This window comes from Natator depressus, chromosome 25 (genome assembly GCF_965152275.1).
Source record: "Natator depressus isolate rNatDep1 chromosome 25, rNatDep2.hap1, whole genome shotgun sequence".
NCBI classification, from domain to species: domain Eukaryota; kingdom Metazoa; phylum Chordata; order Testudines; family Cheloniidae; genus Natator; species Natator depressus.
The window spans coordinates 13,391,499-13,417,810 of NC_134258.1; the positions used below are offsets into that span (position 1 = coordinate 13,391,499).

Sequence of the window (26,312 nt, forward strand, 5' to 3'; positions counted from 1 at the left end):
TCTAGTGACCAGCGCTGGAAGCTAGCTGCAGAGGGAGAATTTCAGAGCACCCTGACTGACAGCCATCCCGGTGTGGGCAGCTGGTCGGAGCAGCCCTGCTATTCGCACGTTCACTGAAACACACCCGGCTTTAGGTTCTTTTTCCACTTACAAAGCTGCTTTTTATTTAAAAATTGGAAACAACGAGGCGTCCAGGGCTAGTTAAGGCCCCAATCCTGCCAACATGCCCCATGTTTAACTTCAAGCCCTGTGGGCTGTTCAGCTGAGACACCCTCTGACTGCAAAGCCCGGGACCCCACAAACTCACTGCACCCCGAAGAGCGGGGGGGGCGCACAGGGAGCAAGACTTAAAGAGGAGTAAAATCCAAGTGCCGGGCTGGGATCCTTGCGGCTTGGCAGGACCTCTCGGGCCCGACTGAGTCAGGGAGAGGCAGCTCAACCTTGCCTAGGGGGCTGCTCCCCCGTCGGTCCATGTGCATGACCAATGGAAGGGGTTAAAGTCAAACCAGCCACGCAGCCGGGCGCTTTGATCAGAGTCTTGCACACAAGGCGATTTATGTCCACGCTGGAACAGGGAGCTGAGGTTTAAGCACTCCATCTGCTGCTGCCAAGGTTTTGACTCCAGCTGCGCCAGGTTCCTGCAGTTACAAGCCTTCTCTTCGGCCTGGCTGCAGCCAGAGGAGGCTGGTGGGTTGTTTTTAATGATTGTGCACCTAGTAATGATTAATCCCTGGGCTGCCATTTTAAGACGAACAAAGAGGGGAGGAAAACAGAGGGGACCCAGGTAGCTGCTTTTAAAGGAAACCCAGCCAACCCCCTTTTCTCAAGGCAGCGGCTCCAGGAACGGCGCCGTGAGCCAGGGGCCCATCTGCAGGCAGCACCAGGCTGGAAAGCAGCACGTTTACCAATAATACTAAGGCCAGAGACCGGCGCAGCTGGCACTGGAGATAGCTGCTGCAGTCTAAGGTAAGGTGTATTGATCGCTTCACGGGGGAGAGCTGCTCCCTTATTTTTGCTTCATACGTTTCAGGATCATCTAAAGCTCTGTCAGGTTTCAGAGTAGCCGCCGTGTTAGTCTGTATTTGCAAAAAGAAAAGGAGGACTTGTGGCACCTTAGAGACTAACCAATTTATTTGAATATAAGCTTTCGTGAGCTACAGCTCACTTCATCGGATGCTTTTAAGAAAAGTACTCCTTTTCTTAAAGCTCTGTCGAACTTAAGGGGGCCCGATTCCCAGCGGGTATCAATCAACCTGCAGCCAGATAGGGGTCTGGCCCCATTGACCTCAGTGGAGCAGTGGCAATGGATGCTAGCTGAGGCCCTGGCCTAGAAAAATTCTTCGCAAGAGGTCAGAAGGCTGAATTCACACAGATCTGCCTCCGAGAGTTCGCCTTCGATGCAGAACACCGTGAATGTTCACTAGCTGCTTCCTTCAAAGCTTAAATCCTTGTTTGTTGTTAAGGGGTTTTTAGAGGGGCCGTTGGGTTTTCTTGTTTATTTCTAGAGTAACAAAGCTAGGACGAAAATGAAAACAAGCTTAACTGGCTCCATTGAGTAAAGCAAGGTGCTTGCTAAACAAAAATCCTGGGCAATTCAAAGAACCGGGTTAAAGAAAGAGGTGGAATTGCAAAATCTTTGCAGAAAGGGCTTAGGTATCGGAGTCAACTTCACTGGGTCTGGAAATTCTCTCTGGGGTCTGGGATCAAACTGGAACTGCAGCTTTTAGAAGCACTGGGAGCTTTTGTTGTCTTTGAAACTTGAATCCTGGCCAAAGAAAGGAGGTTTGGCAGTGAGAACACAGCACCAACCTTATCGCGGGCTCTCTTGGGGAAAGAAAAACATTGGGGATTTTTTTTAAAAAGGACTGACTAGAGCACACGCGTGTGTGAGGGGAGCGTACTATTTGCTAGTGCCGGACAGACGGGTGGAGACCCACGAGGGGCGTGTAGTGAGCGAACCCTGCCCTGAGCTGCTGTGGGCTTCCCAGCTGCAGGCCTGGGAAAACAGAGCCTTATTAATCAGGTGAAATAAGAGAGGAGGTGGTGTTGGCAGAAACTGTTGCAGCCGGAGTGGAGGCCCCAGCCGAACATTCCCAGCGGTTCAGGACGGCTGGATTCAGCAGGGATCATTGACCCTGCACGTTCCTAGTGATCCCAAAATCCAAGGTGAGGCTTAGAAGGATTCTACGGAGGTTTGTTTGCCCTTCCCTGTGTTCTCTGCCCCTCCAGCACTGGGGGGATTACAATGGAGCGCAGTGGCAAGGCTCTCGTGAGCTGAGCCTGTAGCAAAATAAACAGGCCTTTTATTAAAAGTTGGGTGAGGGGGAGAACAGGCAGTTCCTGTGGGAACCCCTGGGCCTGTGCCCAGCGAGTCGGAGCCTGCCGAACCGACCCAAAGGACACTCGGGGGGGGGGGGGGGTACACCTCCGGAATGCAGGGGCAGAAAAGAGCGTTTAAAACGTGGCTACCCCAGAAGTGTAAGGGATCAAATAAACAAAACTGCATCTTCCTTTTATGTATCACTTTAAATATAGCACAGCGAATTCATCCCTGGGGTAATTATTCTCAGCAGCCAGGTCTTCCGTGTATTAGTGACCCTCGCTTGTGAGGGGCTCAGAACCGGGGTGCCAGCCTGATGGCTACATGGCAGTTTTATAGCCCCGCAATTCAAGCCCGGTGAGCTTGAGTCAGCTCCCTGGACCAGCCGTGGGTTTTTTGTCGCCGTGTAGACATACCCTGGGAGGCCAGGGTTCAATCCCCTGCCCTGGCTGCGACTCCCTTTGAGTAAGTGACTCAGTTTCTCTGGGCTGCCTTTGTTCTCCATGGCATTAATGGCCTTTCCCTGCCTCACAGAGAAGTTGTAAATGTAAATACGTGAAATTCCCCCTTTACCGGATAACTGTAACCTACAAGTACACAGGAGTTCTTCTCCCTGGGTCATAATGACTCGTGCAGAAGCAGCAAGGTCGGGCCTCTTTATCTTACTAATAAGGTTTGTGTTACAAAAGCATTTCTGTGTCTGAGCCTCTGTTGTTTGTACCGTTATTAGTCAATGCTCGGGAGGCGCTTTGAAGCGCTCAGCGGTGTTGCTATTGCACAGAGCCGGGCGCGGGGGTAGGGGAGACCTAGGGAAAAACCGATTGATTGACTGAAATACACGAATGTAAGGCAGACGGCCTAGAAAGGCACGTCTGCCTGCTGAGGTACTGGTACCGTCACCATAGCGTGGGAACATGCGGAAGTAATCTCTTTTAGAAACATATAATCTGTGGGGCTTGGGGGTTTGCATTTTGTTACCAAAGTGTCTGAACAAAATTACTTTAGTTCAGTTGTTGGTGTTTTTTTTTTAAATCTTTGCATTATTTGGTTGAAGCAATTTGAGTAAATTCAAGTGAGTCAATTTTGTGGGGTGTTGAATTAAAAATGCAGAGGATATTGAGGGTGTGACGGCCTGTTCTCAGGATTTGCACCAGTATGTCAGACCCGCATTTGGCAGAGTTATTCCAGGTTTATGCTGGTGTAACTGAGACCAGAGCCCGGCGCTAGTGCAAGGGGGGCAAAAATCATCAGTGTCTAAGGATCTGTCTTCAGTGCAAAGTTTACTCAGGTTCTTGCTCGGGGGTTGCCCCTAACCCAGCTCCCGTCCGCACCCAAAACCCTCGGAACCTGAGTTTAGCGGTGCTTTCACCCTGGGCTAGCTGGCTCCTCTAGGGCGGAGTGCTCACGCAGGAGCTGGTAACCCACCCACTTGTGGCAAGGACATCATGCGGCCAGTCCTCCAGGGCCTTCCCACTATTCCCTCCACGTGCCTAGAGGGACAGTCAAGGTCTCCCACAATCCACTGGAGAAAAACCCTGTGGCTCAGTTTACTGCAGGGCAAAGACCCAAGGATGGGTCCCCCGGCGTCCTAGCTGCACGCCTGGATGAGTCGGCACCCGGGAGGCACAGTCACTGTGTGGCTGCCCACACCAGGGCTAGGCTAACCTTGGGGTTGTTCACCCCACTTAACTCAGATCCCATGTGACTTAAGAGTCCAAGCCTCCTGGAAAATCAACAGGCCCCCTCAATTCCCAGCACTTTGGTGACTTCTGAAAATGGGACTTCGGCTCCTAAGTCATTTATGTGCTTTAAAAAAAAACTTTACCAAGGGTCCCTAAAGTTCAGCTAGGAGAATCCTTTGCAAGGCGGAGGGCCAAAGTCAATGGGAATTTCACCCCCTAGTGTCAGGGCTGAGCACAGCCTGGGGCATGGGGGCTGTTTGACCCCTGCAGTCTTTGCTAGGTGTGCGTCAATGAGTCCATCGAGGTGAATGGGGTTTCTGTTCTCTGCAGGGGAGAAGGGTCTCGCCCCGGCATGGGGAGATGGTGCCGAGGGCTCAGGGAGGAGGCTGGCTGGGACCAGATGGAGGATTAGATTCTGGGATATTAGACAAGCAAGTCCTGTTTGGACAGTCCCCCTACAGAACCTCTAGGTGGCATGAACAAGCCCAGCCCCCTGGTTTTGACCTTCCACCCCATCGTGGATCATTTCTGAGCTGGAGAGATCAGTTGTGCTGCTCAGGACTTAAATTGGGGTCTGCGTGACGCCTCCTTTTGCCGCTGGGGCCAGTTAGAAGATGGCCACATCCTTGTAGGCTGCACCCGTCCCCAAGGGCTGCCTGGCCTCGCCCAAAGCCCTTCCCCCAGCTCATGAATGATTAAGACACCCTATTGCTAGGTCGTGGCACCCAAGAGGGAACATCTACACTGCTGCTTTCAGCCCCGTAACTAGGGTGACCAGATGTCCCAATTTCATAGGGACAGTCCTGATTTTTGGGTCTTTTTCTTATATAGGCTCCTATTAGCCCCCACCCCCGTCCCGATTTTTCACACTTGCTGTCTGGTCGCCCTACCCATAATGCAAACCGGAGTCTGTAGACCCAGGCTCTGAGACTCGCTGCTGCGGGGGGTTTTGCAGTGTAGACGTAGCCAGTGACTAACATGCTTGACTTGACCATCTATGTAGACGCAATTACAATCTATCTATCTATCTATCTATCCATTCCCATACACCCCATCTATCTATCTATCTATCTATCTATCTCCATACACCCCCCTCTATCTAGCTATCTATCTATCCCCATACACCCCCTTCTAGCTATCTGTCTATCCATTCCAATACACCCCCTCTATCTATCTATGTAATATACATACCAATACACATAAAACCACCCCAATTTTATAGATGGAGATGCTGGGATTTTCAAAGGGGCCTAGGCCCCTAATTGCCACTGATTTGTTATTAACCGGGGTTATTATGGTAGTGCCTGAAGGCCAGCCAGGAATAGAGCCCCACTGTGCTAGGCACTGCACCAATACGAAGCAGGGGGTGGTCGGCGCTCACAGTCTAACTAAAACGAGACAGGCCCAAGGTCTGTGACCCCCGGCGAAGGGCTACAACCCACAGGCAGAGGTGGCAGCAAGCAGCATATTGATGCCACGTTTTCTGGGGGGTGGCAGTGGGTTAGTTTGGAAATCAGCTAGCTGGAAAGCAAAGGGGGCTGGGCAGGTGTGGAGAGAAGCTCAGAGCTGGAGCAAACAACGCAGAGCAGCGAAAGTCCAGTCAGAACTGTGGCAAGTTCTCTGGATATTCACAGCTCCCTGCTCCGGCTGCCCTAGGCAGCCGATTCCACTGCAGTCATCTCCCAAGGCCAGACGGCAGCCGAGGGAAAGGCGTGGCCCTCACGCCCTTTGCTCGGGGAGTTTGTAAGTGACTAGCTCAAGGCCTCAGTGGCAGAGCCAGGATTCGAACCCCCTGCCCTTGTGCTTGTCCCACCTCCAGGCCACCCTGCTTGACCAGCTTGTTTATCTGCCGCCCTACCGAGGCGTTTCTAAGGCTGCCCATCACTGCGGTCTCTGGCCGCCGGCCCTGCATCGGATCCTTCCTCCGCCATGTATAGCCAGAAGCCCTACGACAGCCCGCCCACCGGCTACGGCCCCCCCGGCGACGGCTACGGCTACGACATCCACTCCCCCACCCCGGGCTCCTTCTACATTGAGGACGTGCCGCAGTATTTTTACAAGTGGAACTCTCCGCCCGGCGTGGTGAGGATCCTGGAGGCCCTGGTCGTCCTGCTCTGCATCACCATCTTCGCCTGCGTGGCCTCTACGCTGGCCTGGGAATACAGCTACGGCTACGGGGGCATGTACGGGAGCGGGCTAGGGAGTTACTACGGGTCTGGCTATTATGGCGGAGGGACGGGCTACGGGGGATACGGCGGATACGGCGGATACGGCGGCTATGGAGGCTACTATGGCGGGATGACCAACCCGCGGGCAGCCAGCGGCTTCATGATCGCCATGTCGGTGTTGTGCTTCATCGCACTGCTGGGGTTCTTCGTGGCCAGCGTCACCAAGTCCAGCAGCGCCCGCTCCCGCAGGTTTTACCTGGCGGTCATCGTGGTGTGCGCCATCCTGGCCTTTGTCATGCTCATCGCCTCCATCGTCTACATCATGGGCGTCAACCCCCGGGCGCAAATGACCGGCAGTTACTATTACAGCCCCATGCTGACCATGTGCAACCAGATGTACTCCTCCGGTGGAGCCTACATGAACCAGTACCTCTACCATTACTGCACCGTGGACCCGCAGGAGGTAAGATGGGCACTGCTTGCGTTTTCCCTTCAGCTTTCCTTCTTTTCTCTCGTTCTCCTTCCTTCCACTTCCTTTCTGCCTTTTCTCTCTTTCTCCTTCTTTTCTCTCTCCTTCCATTTTGTCTTCATCTTTCGTCGACTTTCTCTTGGAGGGGCTCAGAAAACGGGGTGACTGTTTTGGGGAAATGTTAACGCCAATTTAGTCCTTGTTTGTTTAAAATGTGAAATGATCTACAGAGGGGTTTGAAAATTTCCTACCGTTTCGCTTGCTCGCTCGATTTCACAGACGAACAGGATGAAATTTTGGACAGAATATTCGTGGAAACCCTCCATTTGTTTTGGGTTTTTTGTTAACATTTTAAAATTTTGCTTGGAAGTGTTGGCATTTCCCAGCCAGTCAGTACCTCCATAGCCATCAGCTGTAACTGCTACTTTCCCTTTTCCACTAGCCATAGGTGCGCTTCTCCAGCTTGCCTCAGCTAAGAGCAGTTCCTGGTGACTAGCGTCAGCTGCCCTTGGCTCGACACAGGGTGTCACCAGGGCTAGGAGGACGGAGCTGAGGACAGGGAAATTCAAGGCTCAATACCGGAGGTGCTTTCTGGTGGGCGAAACTGTGGAGCCAATCTCACAGGGGAACGGTGGAGACCCAAGTAGTTGGGCCTTCTAAATCCAGGTTGGGCAAAGTATGAGAAAAATCCTGCTTTGGCGGGTGGATGGGCTAGCCCAGAGGGTTGCAAACTGGCCCCTGGCCCAGGGGGGAGCTGGCTGCTGTCATGGTGCTGACTCATTCGTCCTGGGTTTTGCAGCTGAAGGAGGGTCAGAGCTGATGGGAGAGGGAGCTGAAGGAAAAGCATGTGGTTATTTTTCCATTCAACCAATGGCTTTAGTTGACAGGAGTGAAATAGGATCATGAAAGGGATGGGAGGGCAATCCCTCTATTAAGCTGTGGTCCCCACTATGGGAAAGTTCGGTAAACCCTGGACTAGACCATCTCCTGGCTCTTTTTCATCTCTACCCATTTTCTGGGATTCTCCAAACCCTCTGTTCTGATCAGCTCAGAGCTCTGCTCCCCTCTCCCCTCTCCCCTCCTTGAGCCGTCCTGGTGCAACGATTTGTACAGTTTAAAACTCTACAGCTATGAACCGAGTGCCACTGACAGTCGCTGAAAGTTGGGTTTTGCCTTAGTCAGTTTCCCTTGATCCCAGTGGGTCGGGTGGTCACGGCCTCAAAGTCTCTAAGTCCTGGGAGAAAGCTGATGGAAAAGATTTGCTGTAATGTCTTTGTGACAGTTACTATGGATTGACACCACTGAATCCCCACTGGCTACAGCAACGGTTCTGCAGAGCTACACGGGGATCACCGATAGCAGCATCTAGCAGTCTTCGATTGCCAAGACAGATGAGTCCACTGCAGGCTCCCCTTAGACCAGTGTTGGGTGCGTTGTAGCCCACTAGCACCTAGACACCCCAGCTGAGGTCAGGGACCCTATGTGCCAGGCGCTGCACAGATGCATAGTGAGAGACAGGCCCTGCACCAAAGAACTCAGTCTGAATAAATGAAGGAAGGCTCATTCACCCCATTTTACAAAGGGGGAAACTGAGGCCCAGACAGACACACAGCGGAATCTGCAGCCCAGTTATTTATCATAACTGTTTGTATAGCCCACATTACTGTAGTCTCTGAGCTGAGCACCTCCCAGTATTTAATGGATTTATCCTCACACACTCCTAGGAGGCAAGGCCTGGCTGTCATCGCCATTGAATGGAGGGGAAACTGCGGCACAGAGTGGCTGAATGACTTGGCTAAGGGTCACACAGGGACCCTGTGGCAGAGCTGGGAGCTGAATCCAGGTCTTCCAAGTCCTAGGCTAGTGCCCTGATCACTGAACCTTCCTTCTTCTAAGCTAAGAAACGCCTCTTTCAGCTCAGAATAAACTCAGGTCTCCTGACTCCCAGTTCACTGCTGTAGAATCATAGAATATCAGGGTTGGAAGGGACCTCAGGAGGTCATCTAGTCCAACACCCTGCTCAAAGCAGGACCAATCCCCCATTTTTTCCCCAAATGGCCCCTTCAAGGATTGAACTCACAACCCTGGGTTTAGCACGCCAATGCTCAAACCACTGAGCTATCCCTCCCCCCCTTAACCACAAGCCCACCAGCCACGTGCTTTGTCCAGGTCTAGCCCCCAGGATGTAACACGGTGCAAAACAGCCTTATAAAAATCTCCTTCATTTGCTGCTCAGTTACTCTGCTGGGCTTGGTCAGTTTCCTTATTGACACTGTGCAGCTAACTGGGATTTCTGCTTGAGGGCCCTGGCTCCGGAGTCAGAGCTCTAGGCTGTCTGTTGGATAGAAGGCAGCAGAATAGTAACAAACAAGGTCTCTGTGAAGCCAGTTTCGGTCTGGAGAGAAACAATTGCAGCGATTTAAGCAGCAAGCTGGGCGGGGCTGCCGATACCAGCCGTCCGCATTCCGGCCACCTGAAATCCAGAGGCACGTAGAGCTACACACTTTGCTGTATATTTCCTTCCACAAACAAGCCATGCTGCACTTGCCTGATGCATGGACCAGATGTGACCTAATCTGTCATTCCCCCCATGTCTAATATCTATCAAACTTCAACATTCTTACTAGGGCCCTGTGGGAAATTCTGGGGAGTCTCCCTCTCTCACACACACCAGAATGCAAGGATTTGAACCCCTTCTCCTGGAGCAAAAATCATACAGAGAATAAGTAGCCCCTGTTTCTGCTGCTCTCGGCCATGTGTCCTTAGGAGAAGATTGTTGGTTGTTTCAGCATGCAGTGGGGAGTCAGGACTCCTGGGCTCTTTTCCTGGCTCTGTGGGGCCTTGCGAAAGTCGTTTCCTCTCTCGCCGTGTGCCTCAGTCTCTCAGTCTGTAAAATATGAGGGCATTGGATCCCTGTAGCTTGCAAAGTGCTTTGGCATCATCTGGTTCCTTTTTGGTTCTTGAGCTGGGCCCAGTCCCGGAGAATCAAACCCCAGAAAGCTTTGCCGGCTCGATTGTTTTGCTGACTTCCACACAGGATAAGATCATAGCAATGAGCAAAGCAGCGGCAGCCTCCCATGTGATCCTGCTTTGTGCCAGGGAGAGCTGGGGAAGCTGATTCGGTTTGTTGCCAGCACAACCAATCCCTACCATTCCCCCTTTGAGTGCTGCCGGGTTTGTTCTCCGTCGCTTGGCAGCTCTGGTGAAGGAGCCGGTTCCAAAAGCCCTTGCCAACCCAAGAAGCTGCCTTTTCTTCTCTTCCTCCCCCTAAGTCCCAATTCCAGGAAATTCCTCATCTGTCTCACTCTCTCTTCCTTGGGGGGACTCTTTTGTCTGATGTAACAATTATTTTCCCTCTCATTTGATTTCCCCCCACCCTTTGGCACCTTCACATGGACTGGAATGACTTCTCCAGCTGTGCTGGCAGGAACGGGTGTCTCATTTCCTGCTAGTGGCCAATCCACATAGAGGACAACAACCTACTGCTGCTATCAGCTGATGGAGTTCTTCCTTTAGCTTGCGTGGTAGAGGTCAGTGCTGCAGTGCAGAGGGTGGTGGGGTTGAACCAAGCTGATGGATGACATAAGGGTAATTTCCCTGACTCCCTGGCCAATGTGGGTTTTTTCCTCTCTTCTAGGCCATCGCCATTGTCTGTGGGTTCTTCATCGTCATTCTTCTCTGCGTGATTTGCTTTTTTGCTCACAAGACGCGCCACAAGATCTGGAAGTTTGGGAAGCCCAATATCTACTGGGACAAGCCACTCGCCTTCCAGGAAGGCCCCAACGTGGAGGAGTGGGTGAGTCTAGGATGGTGCAGGCTGTGGGTGGAGCAGATGAGTGATAGGGACTTTGAGGCTCCAACCTGCTCTGGCTAACTCAGGGCATTACTAACCAGCCCATAACCAAGGTGTCTAGGTGCCAGAGGTACCCTCAGGAGCCAGATTGGGAAACAAAAAAGGGGAGGGACTCTCCTAAGCCCCGTCCACTCATGGCGCCAAAATTGAGAGCCCTCAAAGTCAGCCGTCACTCACAGTAGGTTGTGCAGATCTTTGTAGCATGATCCATCCTCATCTTTCTTTTAGCAGCAGGGAAATGTTGATGTTGGTAAATTGGAGAGGGGTCAGAGAAGAGCCACAAGAATGATTAAAGGCTTAGAAAACCTGCCTTGTAGCAAGAGACTCAAAGAGCTTCATTTATTTATCTCAACAAAGAGAAGGGTCAGGAGTGACTTGAAAACAGTCTATAAAGAATCTACACGGGGAACAAATATTTAATAACAGGCTCTTCAATCTAGCAGAGACAGGGCTAACACAATCCAATGGCTGGACATTGAAGCTAGACAAATTCAGATTGGAAATAAGGCATAACGTTTTAATGGTGAGAGTAATTAACTGTTGGAACAATTTACTAAGGGTCATGGAGGATTCTCCATCACTGACCATTTTAAAATCAAGATTTAGATTTGTTCTAAGAGAGATGCTGTAGGAGTTACTTTGGGAAGTTCTCTGGCATGTGTTATGCAGGAAGTCAGACTAGATGATCACAATAATTCCCTTCTGGTCTTAGGAGGTACGAATCTATAAATGGTTAACAATGTTGACCTGTAGGTCACCGTCTGTAGGCTTCAGAGTTAACACTCCATTGTCGTCAATGGGGCAAGCTCAGAAATCTCTCTGATCTGCTCTTTCAGGCTGCGGGCAGATGTGGCTGGATTCGTCTGCTTCACATTTTAAGGTGATCTAGGCAACCATAAATGTCCGGGTCAGGTTAGGTTCTGGAGCAAAAGATGGACTAGGGCAAGTGCAGTGGCCTGGCAGGGACTGTGGCAGAGTGCTGTGCGCTCCCTGACGCACGTTATGAAATGTGCTATATAAGAACTAGGAATTATTACTTTTGTTCAGTGTTTGTACAGAACCTAGCACAACAGGATCCTGGTCCATGGCTGTGGCTCCGGCCTACTTCCGAAATTAAAATAAATAATAATAACAATAATATCATGTAGCAATGAGTTCCACGGGTTAATTTTATATATTAGTGGAGGGGGGATGTAGTTCCTTGTATCTGTTTTAAATGCCTTGTTTTTTCCATTTGCTTTTGGGTCTCTTTGTTGCTCAGATATGAGTAACAGGGTGTAGAGAGCAGGGCTGGTCCAAGCTATCTCGAATGTACCAAAAGATAAATAAAACAGGATTGGATCAGATAGGCTGTGAGCCTGGAACCAGCAACACGAAGGGTTTTTGTTCTCTTCCCCTTTGTCTGAGTGCTTGAAAGATGTTTGCTTATGATATGATTTAGTTTCACCCTCGTCAATGATTAACCGGGCAGCTCTTGCCACACAGGGTTTCGCCTGGCACATCTCAAACGGCCACGGTGTTCTGGTCCATCGCTTGGCGCCAGGTCACATCTGGTTGGCAGTGGGGTTGGGCGAGTGGGGTCACAGGCACTTGGGGATGGGGTGGGGGAGCAGGGTTGGTTGTTCGGGTGAAATTTCACACCAGTGTAAGTGCTGGGCTCCGCTTAAGCCTGGGAAATTCACCTCTAGGCGGGGGGCTGGCGGGTGGTCTTGGCACCACTTGCATCCCATTTACACCCATGCCAAGGAAGCAAAGGATTCTGGGATTCCCAGCCATGGGTGTAGTGGTACCGTGGTGTTGCGCTGGGCTTCTGCCCCGGGTGAAATCCCCCAAGGGCCATCAGAGCAATCATCCCTCTCCCCTCCACCTCCCCAGTGCATCCCTGCCTCTCAGCGTGAGCGTCTGATGCCTAAAAGCCTAACGCAGAGTGACAAGCCCTCCAGGGCGCTGCTGGGCTAGGGCATATGGCAGTTGGCATCCCCTCCACTGCATGGCATGACCCAGAAAAGCAGCCATCTCCGCATCAGGGAACTGAACAGCACTGACAAACCTAGCTGTGGGGAAATTAACACAGTCAGGGCAGTCGCTGGAGGAAGACTTGTCCGCAGCAGGAGCCTCCTTTGTTCTGTTTGGGGTCTTGTCCTGCTCTCGTAACTAGGGTCTGAGCGTCGCCCAGGCATGTCCTAAGTGACGTGTACCGTGTTTAAGGGCTGGGCTGCGACCTTCGAAAGGAGAGTTAACTGCCAAATCAGCGCTTCTCACAAGGGCAAGGAGAGAGCGCGACTGTCAGAGTCGTAGGCCGCGCGGCCTAGGGGTTAGAGCTGGATGGGGGCTGGGGAGCCAGGATGCCTGGGTTGTAGTCACAGCTCTGGCAGGGAGTGTCTAACAGCGCAAGCAGGGCTGGCAGCATTGAGTCCGGGCTGGGGTCAAGGGCTCAATAATGTGTGGAAGTGAACAAGACAAGTTCTTCCCAGACTGGGCTCTGCAGGTGGGAGCTGGGATTTCCCCTCATCCCACTCAGGATCAGCTCCCAGGCCCCCCTGAGATTCCCCCCCAGGATCAGCTCCCAGGTTTCTCTGTATCTTTGCTCACGTGGGAAGGAAGGTGGGAGAGAGATTGACTTAGCCAGGGAATGAAGCTTTTTTCTCCAAAGATCCATCAGATCCCAGACAAGTGACAACTTCTGCCCCCAGCAAGCGGCTCTAGCTAACAAGCCACAAAGGGCCAGGAAGAAAGGAAGGGTGAAAGGGGAAAACATCTGGCCGTCTAGGATTCAGTCTAAACAAATGCCCCCGCCCCTCCCCATTTCCTTAACCTCCAGGAGCAGATGTGGCCGCATTCCCTCTTTGCCTGCACCTCTCTTGCGTCACCAACCCAGCACCTCTTGGCCTGGAGGCCCAGTGCTAGGAAATGCCTTTGGCCTGAGGTCAGGGACTAGGATGCGGGAACGTTAAGGGGCCAGGGCCCTGCAGCTGCGAGGTTACATAGAGCAGAGCAGACGTTCATGCTCCGATGGGCAGGGGAGGGAGCGGCCTGCATTATTCAGCAGCTGGCAGCATGGAGCAAAGACAGCTTCCACCGGGTGGCTGGGTGGACGTGAGGAGAGGAAGGAAGGGGTTAACGAGTGCATCAGCTATCCAGGGAATGAATTGCAAGCAGGGGCAAACTTAAGGCGTTTAGAAAAGATCTGACTGGAGCAGAGGGGCAACTAGCCAAGGACAGGGGAGAATCAGGCATGCCGTTTATGAAACCTGTTCTGTTTGATCGGTCTGCCTACGTGTGCCAATCCCTTGGGCTTAACAGTCTGTCCCACCTTGTAGTTCACAGTGACACTCCAAGTACCTTTTCCTGCCCTGAAGAAGAGCTCTTGAAAGCTTGTCTCTTGCACAAGCAGGAGTTGGTCCCATAAAAGATATCTCTTAATCCCCCGCCCCTTCGCTCTCATTTCTATCGATCTCGCTGATCACCGGCCTCAAGAGCTCAATCATCCCATATCCGGTCTCCCAGAAAAATCACACAATTGGCATAAAAACTATGAGATTTTGTTTAAAAATGAATTTTGGTTACTTTTGATTTGCCTTCTGGTTACTGAGCCGCTGGGGGGCACGCAGAGTGTGTGCTCAAGCTTTCCTCCAAAAGCATGAAGGTTAAAAAATGACTTTTAAAAAAAGGAGATTCTCCCCTAATCCCCTGATTCCAGGCGCTGGAGCTTTAGGAGAAACATGAGGTGTTGAGAGAGTTGGCAACACTGTATCGATCTCTCTATGTCATCTTCTCCACATGATACAAGTGGAGATTGCTTGCTGCTTTCTTCTTTTTCTTTCAGAGACCCTGATGAACTCAGTCTAACACTGTTTTACCATCTCCTTCCCCGCCCCCGGTGAATGTTATTCCCATTCATACATTAACTATTTATTGATTATTTAAAAATCTGTTCTGTTGGGATGCCCTCTTTAGCAGATGCCTGGTGGAAGTGGAGGAGGATGTACGTGGGGGGCTGGGCCAGAAGGCTATATCAATGTCACAACTTCTAAAGCTATGGTTCCCCCGTTTAGAGCCAGATTTTAATACTTTGTTTTTGTAACTTTCTGCTAAGTAGTGTCCTACTGCACAATTGAGGTCAATGGGCCCACTGGCTGCGTGAGGCATTGTGTCCAGCATGAGGAAGATTGTGTGAATACAGTGGAAGGATTGCGTAGTGGTTAGGGCACTGGCTTGGGAAGGTGAGGGGTCATTTCTCTGCCACAGACTTCTTGTGTGACCTTGGGTGAGTCACTTAATCTCTGTGGGCCTCAGGCGCCTCTCTAGAGAGGAGACAGCATTGCCTAGTGGGTGCAGCCCCAGACTGGGACCCAGCAGTGTTGGGTTCTCTTCTTGGCCCTGCCACTGGGTTGCTGTGTAACCTGGGGCGTGTCACTTCCCATCTCTGTGCCTCAGTTTCACCATCTGCAAAATGGGGATAGTGGTCCTGACCTCCTCTGTAAAGCCCTTGGAGATCAGCTGATGAAAAGTGCTATGTAAGCGGTAGGTGGTATCTGTACAATGGACATAATTGCATTTCCCTAACTTACGGAGGGTGGAGGTGAAGATATATCAATGCGTTAGCAATTGGGAGGTGCTCAGATCCTACAGCGCTGGAGGTCCTAGATGTACATAAGACAGATGGGCAGAATCTGACCCTGTAGCCTGCCGTCTGTACAAGAGCAAAGCCTGAAAGAACCGAAGCACCCTGGACGTGACCAGTTTCCCAGCCCTGGGCGTTTCCACATTCCTCCCAGCTCGGTTTATTTACTGTGCAGGTCGCCCCTGGGAGGCATTTCCTGAGTTCTGGTGGAAGCGTCTCCTGCATGGGCTCTGTAGGGACCCAGGTCAGGGCGGCGCTGCCCAGAACAGCACATCCTCCCTTTGTCAGTCCCAGGGATGTCTGGGGAGGGAAGGGTTAGTGCTCTCCAGGTGGCTGAGTCCCTGTGATTTATTGTAAGCGAGGCGAGCAAACACCCCTGGGAAAGGGAACTGGCCCCGTGGCGTGCTGGCACAGGGGAGTTCGGGAGGGGAAATTCCCACCCAAACCGCCTGTTCCCTGGCACTGAGCGCTGCCACTCCCCTTCCCGGAGAGCCTTGTATCTCCTTCGCTCTGCTCCCGCAGCTCCCAGACCTCTAACAGCCAGGAGCTGGGGGGTGGGGAGGTGTCACCCAACAGCCCCACTGCTTTGTTCTTCACTGCAGTTTGTGGGGGCTGGCTCCTGGGGGTGGGGCATAGCAAGCCAGGTCAGCTAGGCCCTGGAATGGGGGGGTAGGCCACACAATTTAGCCCCATTCCTCTGTGCCTGGGACTTATCCACTGGCACCCACCCATCCCTCTGGCCTCTGCTGCTGGGCTGGCAGGTTGTGGGATCGTGGGGCCCGGTGGTGCCAGCTGCCTCTCACCCAGCCTGCGGGGCAGGGCTGATTAAATGGCAGGGGAGGTGTTTGCCAAGTGCTGATTTAGCTTATCAGCCCCTCGCACTGTGATAAGGGGGTTGGGGCTGCGCACACGGGAGGCAGAGAGTCGGGATCTGGGCAGTGGTTCCCTCTGCTCTCGATCCCAATCCCAGCTCCGGGGCCCTGCAGACCGGAGGAGGGTTGGGCTGCATTAGCCGCCCCTGGTTTGGTTTTCTGTGTGCCTTTGTGTGACGGTGACCAGGAACGAATAGAACTGGCTGGGCCAGCGCCCCCCTCATGGCTCTGCCAGAGCTCCTCGCACAGTGCAGACCCCCAGCCCCTGTTACCCCAGCCCTGAGCTCCACCACCACCCCGCTCTGCCAGCGTCCCTGAATCCCGACCCACAGCCCCTTGTTATCACAGCCCTGGGCTCCCCGCCAACCCCCAGCCCTGCTGATGCTGCTCAATCCCGACCTCCCATCCCCCTGTTATCCCCGCCCTGAGCTCCCCCCTCCCACACAGCTCTGCCAATGTCCCTAAATCTCAATCCCCAGCTCCCTGCTCTCCCACCCTCCCAGCCTCCCTCAGGTGGGGGCTGCCATTTGGGCCCCACTGTGTGCACCCTGCGGACTGCCCCGAGGCCGTCACCAGGCCTGAAGTTGAGACCAAGGTCACGCCTGGCCCTGGCTCTCGCTAAGGTGGAGCTAAGGGCAGAGCATGACCCCAGCATCACACCCAGCCCCCCCAAGGCCGCACGCGGGCACAGAGGGAGCCGAATGCCTCTGGCTGCTTTTCAGGTGAAGAACGTTGCAGAGGGGGCCAGCATGCACGATGAGATGGCCACGCTGGCCTACTCTGAGAAGCCAATGAGCCCTGTCAACGCCCCGGCCAGCGCCTATGGCTACCCGCGCAAGGAGAACGGCTACTATGCCCCCGAGGCCTACAACCCCAGAAGGTGAGTCCGTCCCAAGGGCTGGGAACCCAGGGTCCCTTTGTATCCAGATCTCCCACCCGGGCCTCCGGCAGACTCTTCCCCCCAGCTCAGCTGGGCTCACGGTGCTCGGGAGCCACTGGTTTGACGAAGTAACGTGCCCAGTGGGTCTAGTGGTTAGAGCCCAGGGCTCGGACTCACTGGGTTCAGGGCGCAGCTCTGTGGGACCTTGGGCAAGGCCCTGCATCTCCCTGGGCCTCATTTCCCAGACATCTGCAGACTGGAGGATAATGGTCTGGGGCTGTGAGCTCTGGGGCAGGGGCTGTCTCTCACTGCGTGTCTGGGCAGCAGCCGGCTTCGCTGCTGCTGGTAGAAAAAGGTGTCCAAACCGATAATGGTGCCCATGCGGGGAGCGCGCTCCCGGTTTCGCTCAGACCTGCCGCCTTCCCATGCTGCCAGCCCCCGGTCACCCGCAGGAGCTGGGGCGCTCTAGCCCAGGGGTTCCCCTGTGTCCCGCCTGGATGGATGAGCAGTTTGGGGAGGTCTCAGGCTGAGAATCCCGGCTCTAGGCTGAGCCCCGTGTCCACACACACCCCTCCCAGCTCTCCTGCCCGTGTGGTCAGCGATCAGCCCGCCAGGACCTTCAGCACCAGCACCTTGGAGGAGAGGGGGAGGGAGAGCTCCAGCAAGCCCGCCGCCCGGCGTGGGAGGAGAAGGAGGCGCAACCCCGAGCTGGACGAGTCCCAGTACGAGACGGACTACACCACAGCCATGGAGTCCAGCGATGAGCGGGACAAGGACGAGTGGGGCAGGTGAGGGGCTCGCTCTCCCCGGCGCGTCCATCAGTGACCCCTGGCTGCCTCTGCAGGGCTGCATCTACTGGGGCCGTCCCCCAGAAGGGTGTCTAGCGCCAGAGATCGCTGCTGTTAACATCAGAGGCTGACCCATGGCCAGGCAAAGTCATGCACATTGGAAAACACAATCCCAACTATACACATAAAATGCTGGGGTCTAAATTAGCTGAAGAGAGAGATCTTGGAGTCATTGTGGATAGTTCTCTGAAAACATCCACTCAATGTGCAGCGGCCGTCAAAAAAGCCAACAGAGTGTTGGGCATCATTAGGAAAGGGAGAGATAATAAGACAGAAAATATCATGTTGCCTCTATATAAATCCCTGGTAAGCCCACAGCTTGAATACTGCGTGCAGATGTGGTCGCCACATCTCAAAAAAGATGTATTGGGATTGGGAAAGGTTCAGAAAAGGGCAACAAGAATGATGAGGGGCACGGAACAGCTGCCATATGAGAAGAGATTAATAAGACTGGAACTTTTCAGCTTGGAAAAGAGACGACCAAGGGGGGTATGATAGAGGTCTATAAAATCATGGCTGGTGTGGAGAAAGTAAATAAGGAAGTGTTACTGACTGCTTCTTATAACACAAGAACTAGGGGTCACCGAATGAAATTAACAGGCAGCAGGGTTAAAACAAACAAACAGAAGTATTTTGTCACCCAACGCACAGCCAACCTGTGGAACTCCTTGCCAGAGGATGTTGTGAAGGCCAAGCCCATAACAGGGTTCAAAAAAGAACAGATAAACTCATGGAGGACAGGTCCATCAATGGCTATTAGCCAAGCTGGGCAGGGATGGTGTCTCTAGCCTCTGTTTGCCAGAAGCTGGGAGTGGGTGACTGGATGGATCACTTGATAATTCCCTGTTCTGTTCATTCGCTCTGGGGCACCTGGCATTGGCTGCTGTCAGAAGACAAGATACTGGGCCAGATGGACCTTTGGTCTGACCCAGTATGGCCGTTCTTATGGTCTTATGTTATGCCATGCAGCTGGACCAGGATGGGGATCCAGGTTGCCCCATTTGGCCTGTGGGGGAGGGCTACTCCATGGGAGGCGGGAGGGGGATCTGGTCACGCCAGCTTCACTGACATTTTGACACGGTGTGCTGGCATCCCGATGTGATGTCATTGTCATGGCGATGACCTCATGCAGTGATGTCACCATGTGCCGTGGCAGCAGCATCTGGGGGACGCCTGCATTCCTCCCCCGTCAGACAGGCCGGTGACACGGCCCTCCTGTAATTCCAGTAGGCACCTGCCAGCTCCTTGGATGTGGGTGCAAGAACAGCGCTGCATGGAAATAAATTGCAATGATTTGGGGGTGCAGGGGAGAGGGGCTCCAAACTCGAGGCACCTTGAACCTGGTTCCCAGAGACTCGACCCTTCAGCCCCAGAGCACCCCACCCCCCATTGAGTCTCCAGTCTAATCTCTCTCTCTCCCTCTCCTGCCGGGCAGCGTGTACCCCCCAATCACCTCGGACAGCATTCGCCAGGAATACAAGCAGGAGTTCGATGCTGACCTCAAGCACTACAAGCAGCTGTGTGCCGAGATGGACGACATCAACGACCAGTTGAACCAGCTCAGCAAGCAGCTGGACGGCTTGTCGGAGGACAGCCCGCAGTACCAGGTCAGTGCGGGGCCGGGCTGGGGCTGTGCTTTACCGACTGACACGGAGTCTGTAGGCGTTGTATCACAGTAGCCCCTCTAGGGCTCAGCAGAGCTCAGGGTCCCGTTGTGCCTGGCGCTGCACAGACCCCAAGAGCCCGGCCTGACTCCGAAGCACTCACAGGCTCAACAGACAAAGGGGGCGTTGTCGCCCCATTTTGCAGCCAGGGAACTGAGAACCAGAGAGATTCAGTGGCAGAGGCAGGAACTGAGCTTAGGTCTCCTGATTCCCAGCCCAGTGCCTTATCTACAGGGCATCCTTCCTGCTACTTCACCCCCCTGCAGAGGGGCCAGCACCAAGCCGGAGCCCCACTCAAGGGGGATGTAGGTCTCATCTGAAAGCTGATGCTCATCTATTTTGTTCAGGGACCCACCCTGCCCCTATGGAAGCTGACAGGAAATTTTGCCCAGTTAGTGGGAGCTGGAAGACATCTCTTCTTCTCCTTCCATAGCTCCAGCCCCTGCCCAGCCCATCCTGATTCCACCAGCATGCAGTGATGGGCTGCCTTGGGAAGACTGCCTTTCGGCAATGTGGCTGGCTTTCCATACAGTAGCCTGAAAGGGTTTCTTTGTCAGCCCCCGCCTGGCACCAACACCTGTGCTCCCTCGTTAGGTACACTGCCGAGTGATGGCTCTGGAATAATTATCTGCTGTGCACATAACATTCCTCTCCTCCTGGTTTTTCTTTTTCAGGGAGTCGCCGAGGAATACAACCGGCTGAAAGATTTAAAACGGGTGAGTCTCCAAAACCCAGCTTGTCTTTAGCCACTTGCCTCTGTGTTTATTCTGTCTGTCTGATCTCCCTTAAGGATTTGTGTGTCTGTCCATTCCCCTAGCTATTCAAATAGCATCCCATAGTGAGTGTCCTCAGCCAAGGACTTAGCCATTCAGCATTTCCCACTTCAGCAGCCTTAGAACTTGTCTACACACGCAAGCGGCACCGGCTTAACTTAAATCGCTTTCCAACCCAGACATGGTTAAACCACTGAAAGCCCCTATGTGCAGGTATGGATATCGGTTTGAATCTAGTTCTGTCGGTTTAGCTGAATGCCTGTCAATTTTCCTAGGTGAGCGAAATCATCAGAGTGAGGCTTAAACTGATTTCAGGGTGTCCACGCACAATGTTGCACCAGTTTTATCTGAATCGGTTTAAAATCTCATGTTGAGTTAGAGCGGGGCAGCTCTGTGCGTGTAGACCAGGCCTTGGGGTGATTGTCTTTTTTCCCCTTTTCAGTGAATTTGTTGCTCCCATGAAGGGGGCTGGACTGAGAGCCCAGAGCTGGAGTTCTGTGCTTCATCCCAGGGCAGGGGCAGCATAGGGTAACCAGACAGCAAATGTGAAAAATCGGGACAGGAGGTGGGGGGTAATAGGAGCCTATATAAAAAAAAGACCCAAAAATCGGGACTGTCCCTATAAAATCAGGACATCTGGTCACCCTAGGGCAGCGTGGCTTTAGTGCGTGTGTAGCCAGCGATGTAACCGATCCCAGAGCTGGAAGGCCCCGGCTAGGGGTGGGAGGTTAGCTCCGCTCTGTGTGCCCGATCCTGAGCATTGCTGTGTACACGCCGTTCTCACTGAAGTCAGTGGGAGCCGCACCCCCCAGAATCAGGCCCCCATTCCCTAGTCTGGGCTGGGCGGGGGGGGAAGTCCCATGCAGTGTGTGCTTTTGTGACAGCCACCCTCTTGGCTGTCATAAGGGGGATTGAACTGGGGACCTCCGGAGCTAAACGTAGGAGCTGCTACAGCTTGAGTGAAAGCTCCCTGGGTGGAGGGGAGGCGGCGGGCATTGTAACAACTCCTGTCCTCACTCCAAGGGGGCCTGTAACACACACCCACCAGTGGGTTACACTCTGTAATGTGGAGACGGGTCATCTAGGACCCAGGCGATGAACGTGCTTGACATGGCCCAGGAGCCATCAGCTGGTTAAAAACTGCCAACCCCTCCGTACCTGGGTCAGAGTCAAACGCGTGACCTGGAGTGCAATGCCCTGCCACCCTTCGCGGTGCCCCTGAGCTGGCTGGTTTGGTGTTGGATTACGCTCTCTGGCACAGCTTGAAATCCAACATGCTTCAGTGAGCTGAGACGGAGGAAAAACACCTCCTGCTTTCAGAGTTGTCTAGACGGCACCGTCCGGTGCCAGCCTTGCCCTCCTACAGCCTGCGGCATGGCCAGGGGGCCTTCTTCACTCAGCCGATCTGCTCTCCGCTGTGGGGACCTGGCAGGCCTGCGGAGCTCACTGGCTTTGGATTAAGAACAGGAGGACTTGTGGCACCTTAGAGACTAACCAATTTATTGGAGCATAAGCTTTCGTGAGCTACAGCTCACAGACTAACACGGCTGCTACTCTGAAACCTGGCTTTGGATTATTCCCTTGAGCCTCGCAGAGCCAGCCCAGTGGCATGAGGGGGTTCCATTGGGGTTCATACATCCCAAACGACAGCTTAGTTCCAGTTGCAAAATCTTTATTAGCGGGGAGCGTGCACGAGGCAAGAAGAAACCTGGCACGCCTCTGGGATCCCGGGTTGCCTTTGCAGCACAGGCCGCAAAGGATAAAAAATCTCTCTGTTCACTTGCAAAGGGAGGGGGGTCTAAGCTGGGATCACAGTCAACACGTGGGGCTTGAACTCAGAACCTTGAACATTAAGTACCAGATTTTCAAAGGGGACCAGCGCTCATTTAAGCACTGAAGGGAGCAGTCCCATTGGGTGCTGAGCATTTTCTTAAATCTGGCCTCAGTTGTGGGCACTGAGCCCTTGAAAATCTGGCCATGAATTCTTAACATTTGCTCTCCAGAAGCATCAGCCTGTGCCACTTGAGCTAAAAACAGAACTCCATTAGCCAGTAGCAATGGGAGGCTCTTATCTTCTTATGCGGACCAGCCACTAGATGGCGATGCAGAACACTGAACCGGCTCCCACAATGCTTCGTGCTTCCAGAGCACAACTGCATTAAGGAGCCAGAGAGAATGGGCCCCCGTGTTCCCTGCGACGTGATTAACACCTCCTCGTTTCTTGCTCTCGCTTCAGACTCCTGACTATCAGACAAAGAAAATGGAGAGCAAAGCTCTGCGGAACAAGCTGTTCCACATCAAACGCATGGTGAGCGATTACGATAAGATGAGAGGGTAGCGCGGAAAGTGGAATCCTTTGGAGGGGGAAGAAATTCTGTGTGTGGTCAGCCGACTTCCCTCCGCGAAGAGCTGCAAGAATGCCAAATACCTGGACTAAAAGCAGATTTCTTTTTGCTTTGTACACTCGTTTCAAAAGCAGAATCTCTCTCTCTCTTTGTGCCATTTCCAAACCGAAACCCGACAGGTCTCAGTGAGCGGGGCAAGAGGGCAATTTTTAGAACAGAAATGAAACTCCAAGGAAGTTTGCGCTCTGGTTTGATTCCGGTGGGCCCTTATCTTGCAATGACCTAAGCAGAAATCCTGGCCCCATTGAAATCAGTGACTTCAGTGGGGCTAGGAGATCATCCTTGGTGCTTAAGTTTACGCATGCGAGTCATTAATTCAATAGAACTGAGCATTAAGCATGCACCTGCGGTTGCTGCAGCATCGGCCCTTCGGTTTGTACATGTGTGCAGATGTAAATTTGTAAATATGTGGGTGTGTATATAAATTAGCCTCCTGTTTTATATGATCAAAGGGTGAGCCTCTCTGTAGCATGCTCACGTGCTGGTCCCGATCCTGCAAGCCCTTATTCGCCTAGGTAGTCCCAGTGAGCTCAGTGGGACATCCCTCGTGAGCGAGGACCCTCAGTGGGTGAAATTCACCTCTGGGCAGAGGGATTTGTACAATGCCTATGCACCACTGACCCCCCCCGAACACAGTAGGTGGAATGCTGGCCCCATTGACCTCTGTGGGGAGTGAGCTGTTACTTCAATAGAGACCGGATTTCACTCCTTTCTGGGGACTTTGTGCTGCATAAGCCTGATGCTGGATCCCTGCCCAGGAAAGGCTTGCAGGATTGGGCCCGTGCTCTCTGGAAAGGCAATTAGCAAGGATTCCCGCTCCCTCTTAGATTACTGTCCTCGTTCCCCGCCATCCCCCGAGTCCCAATGTGATTCAAAGCCAGGAGCATGGGAGATCCGCAGCTGGAGCTCTGGAACCCAGGCATGTTTCGCATTCCACACCAGCCTGCCGTAAGGAGCCCGTTCTAGCCAGCTGAGGGTGACGGCCTGTCTCCCACCACAGCAGCTGAGATGCGTGCAGTCAAGCTGGGTGTAAACGCAGACCCAAGTTCCAGAGATTGTCCCAGCCCCTCACCTCCTGCCCCGTTCTGCAGATGTGTCTCTCGTGGAGCTGACAACTGAGTTCGGCAGTGGATACATTTCACCGGGATGAATAATACATAGGGAACTCCTGAGTCACCCAGCGCAGGCAGCTCACACTCCTGACAACTTGACAAGCCAGCAAAAGCCAGGGTTTAGCCGCCCCCCTCCCCCCCCGCCAGAGCCCATGCTAGGCATTCTGTGAGGAGATTTCACGCTCGCATGGGCATCCCGGTGCCAATCTTAGAATAGCCCCCACAGCTGCTGCGGTTTTATAGCGCGGGACGGCACGGTGCGAACGTCTGAACACAATTTCTTTTAACGCCACCGGCACTTCCTACGCCCGTGTGCTGTTCTGTAGGGAACCGGTTATGATGTCTGGGGTTGTTTTTTTTAATAAACTGTATCTATTGGTTTTAAATTTCAGCAGCTTGCTGAAAAATGAAACGCTTCCCCCTTTCGCTCCTGAAGCAGTGTGTGGCTTAAAGAAAAAGAATCTCTGTATGTTTAATGGGCTGCAGCCAGAGGCAGGGAGTGGTTTGCCGCTGGCTGGAGCACTATTTGGAGGTAGAAACTGGGCAAGGGGAGAGATGACAGCAAGTGCATTTGATGCAGTCCCTGCTGGCCTCCAGCCTGTCCACCCTTTGCTGTCATGACTTTATGCTCCTGACAGCCCATGTGGGAGGTGAGACTCATCACCCCTGGTTTGCCAGACCAGGCAGGACCCAAGGCCCAGAGTGCTGCAGTGACTTGGACGAGGTCATGCGAGGAGTCTGGGGCAGAGCCTGAAACGTGAACCCCAACGTCCCCCAGCTCCAGCCAGTGCTTGAACCACAAGGCCAGCCATGCTCTGCCAGCAATGGGCTGGCAAAGTTCCCACTCCCAGCCCAGGGTTGCATTCTTATAGCTACTTCTTATAGCTGCATTCTTCTAACATGCCTTGCTGGGGGGGAGGACCTTTACATTTGGCAGAGAGAAGCTGCTGGAACCCTGAAGTGGCCATTTGCCTGCTGCCAGCTGCCTCTCGCTCCCTGCCCGTGAGTACTGCTAACCCCAGGTGCTTCCCCTTTCACGCACTGAACAGGGGCGGCCCCTTTCCTAGGGCCCTTTGAGTTCTACGGGCCAAGCGAGCCAGGACAGGTGCTCCTGGGGCACTCCAATATCTTGGTCACAGTTTGAGAGGGGTTGGTCTGTGGGCACCTTGCTTCCCATTTGGTGCAGGCTGGTGGATTCAGTCCCCTTCCCGCCCGCCCTTCTCCCTGCGATCTGCTGTCCCACATCACCTGCGTACGCTGAAGACAAGGGTTTCGATGCGGTTAGTGTCTGGTCAGGTCAGCTAGCAGCTGGGCCTGGAGAGGAGCCGTTAGAGCCACGTGACCAGCCCTTGTGTTGCCCACGCTTGGGATTTTTATTGTGGAGCTCCCCTGGCTCGGGGTTTTTCTTAAAGCACCAGCACCTGGAGGCGTGGCATTCGTGAGCAGCTCAGTGTTTGGTTTCAAGAGAGAAGCTTCTAGCCCTGGTGGTTGCAGAGAAATAGCTTGAAAATCATGACCACTAAAGGCTCAAAAAAACAGAAAGGAAATTAAAAAATAAATAAATAAACCTCCCCCCCAAATGTATTGTTCTGTGAAAGCTCCTGATTTTCTTTAGCTAATCTTGTGATTTCTGGGAGCAGCGGGGTGATGCATGGCACATGCTGCTCGTCCTCTCAGGCCCGTAGATGCTGTCAGAGCTTTAAGCCGGACGAGGGCCTGCTGCATTTTGCCCCATGGGCTCGTTGAATGGGGGGGCTACTGTATCTTGGGGGCTGTGATGGTATGCAGTGTGCAGTGGCACTGCAATCCACGGGGCTGGCTCTCAGCTGAAATCACTGGGGCTCTGTATGGCCCTAAGGGTCAGCCCTGCAGTTCTTGGTGCAAGCCTGAGCCTAGGGATTGAATCCCCCACCCCAGCTGAAAACCCCTTGGTTGCACAAGTGCTCTGCTCCCCTGACTCCAAGGGCCTTTCCTCTGTGTGGTTATCACACTCCCACCCCCACTCCCACTCCCAAGAACAGGGCTCTGGGTTTGCCGGCCAGATCCCTCCTCAAGCTGCTGCACTTAATTCTCCATGTCCTAAAGCTGTTCTACACTGTGAAACTGCTGGTGCATTCCACCCCAGACCTGGCTGCCAGGGCGTGGCGGTGTGGGAAGGGCTTTGAGCTGCTTGCTGCGTGAACTATTTTCTATAAAATATTTAAAACCCCAGGACCCTTCTTGCCCAGATGGCTTCTGAAAAGTCACTTTAGTCCTAATCCCACTGAAGGAACTGGGAGCCAGAACTCTGGCTGCATTTTAATCTTCAATCTTTGACCAATTTTACTGCAAAGGCCCCAGGTCCATGGTATGGTTTAGGCACCAGCACGATTACACCCCTGAATTAAGTGCAAGAAAGCGTGGGTCTGGGGGAGGGTCTTGTCACCCTCCCCCAGACACCTACTTATAATGGTTGCATTAAATGGCCTTGACTTGTCTTTTCGATGGCCCTGCACCTCATGTGCACGTTTACACAAGGGCAAAGTAGGGAGGATTTTACACCCAATGAAAAGTTGTTTTACCCCTACATCCCACTGCTGTCAGGGCCTGCGCAAGGTGTAGTGGTGAATTAGGCCCAAACCCCTTTACAGACAGGGTGGGCT

At 53.2% G+C, this 26,312-nt stretch overlaps 1 protein-coding gene across 2 annotated transcripts; it reads left to right on the forward strand.

Annotated features, from left to right (window-relative positions):
- The first annotated feature begins 518 nt into the window (after positions 1 to 518).
- On the forward strand, positions 519 to 25,262 carry LOC141977776 (occludin-like). Of its 2 annotated transcripts, none has more exons than XM_074939446.1 (8): positions 519 to 966; positions 5,822 to 6,633; positions 10,277 to 10,435; positions 16,711 to 16,868; positions 17,447 to 17,656; positions 19,152 to 19,323; positions 20,055 to 20,096; positions 22,390 to 25,262. In XM_074939446.1, exons 2-8 carry the CDS (start codon positions 5,932 to 5,934, stop codon positions 22,489 to 22,491), a joined length of 1,545 nt encoding a protein of 514 aa, XP_074795547.1. In that variant the 5' UTR covers positions 519 to 966; positions 5,822 to 5,931; the 3' UTR covers positions 22,492 to 25,262. The 2 variants fall into 2 exon arrangements, with proteins under 2 accessions (XP_074795547.1, XP_074795548.1); XM_074939447.1 differs by lacking the exon at positions 519 to 966 and adding an exon at positions 2,038 to 2,166.
- Positions 25,263 to 26,312: the final 1,050 nt, after the last annotated feature.

Bases quoted from the DNA above. Each gene is read 5' to 3' on its own strand.
- LOC141977776 (XM_074939446.1), top strand. From the start codon at position 5,932: ATGTATAGCCAGAAGCCCTACGACAGCCCGCCCACCGGCTACGGCCCC. The intron at 16,869-17,446 runs GTGAGTCCGTCC...CACCCCTCCCAG, and splicing joins GAGGCCTACAACCCCAGAAG to CTCTCCTGCCCGTGTGGTCA. The intron at 20,097-22,389 runs GTGAGTCTCCAA...CTCTCGCTTCAG, and splicing joins GGCTGAAAGATTTAAAACGG to ACTCCTGACTATCAGACAAA.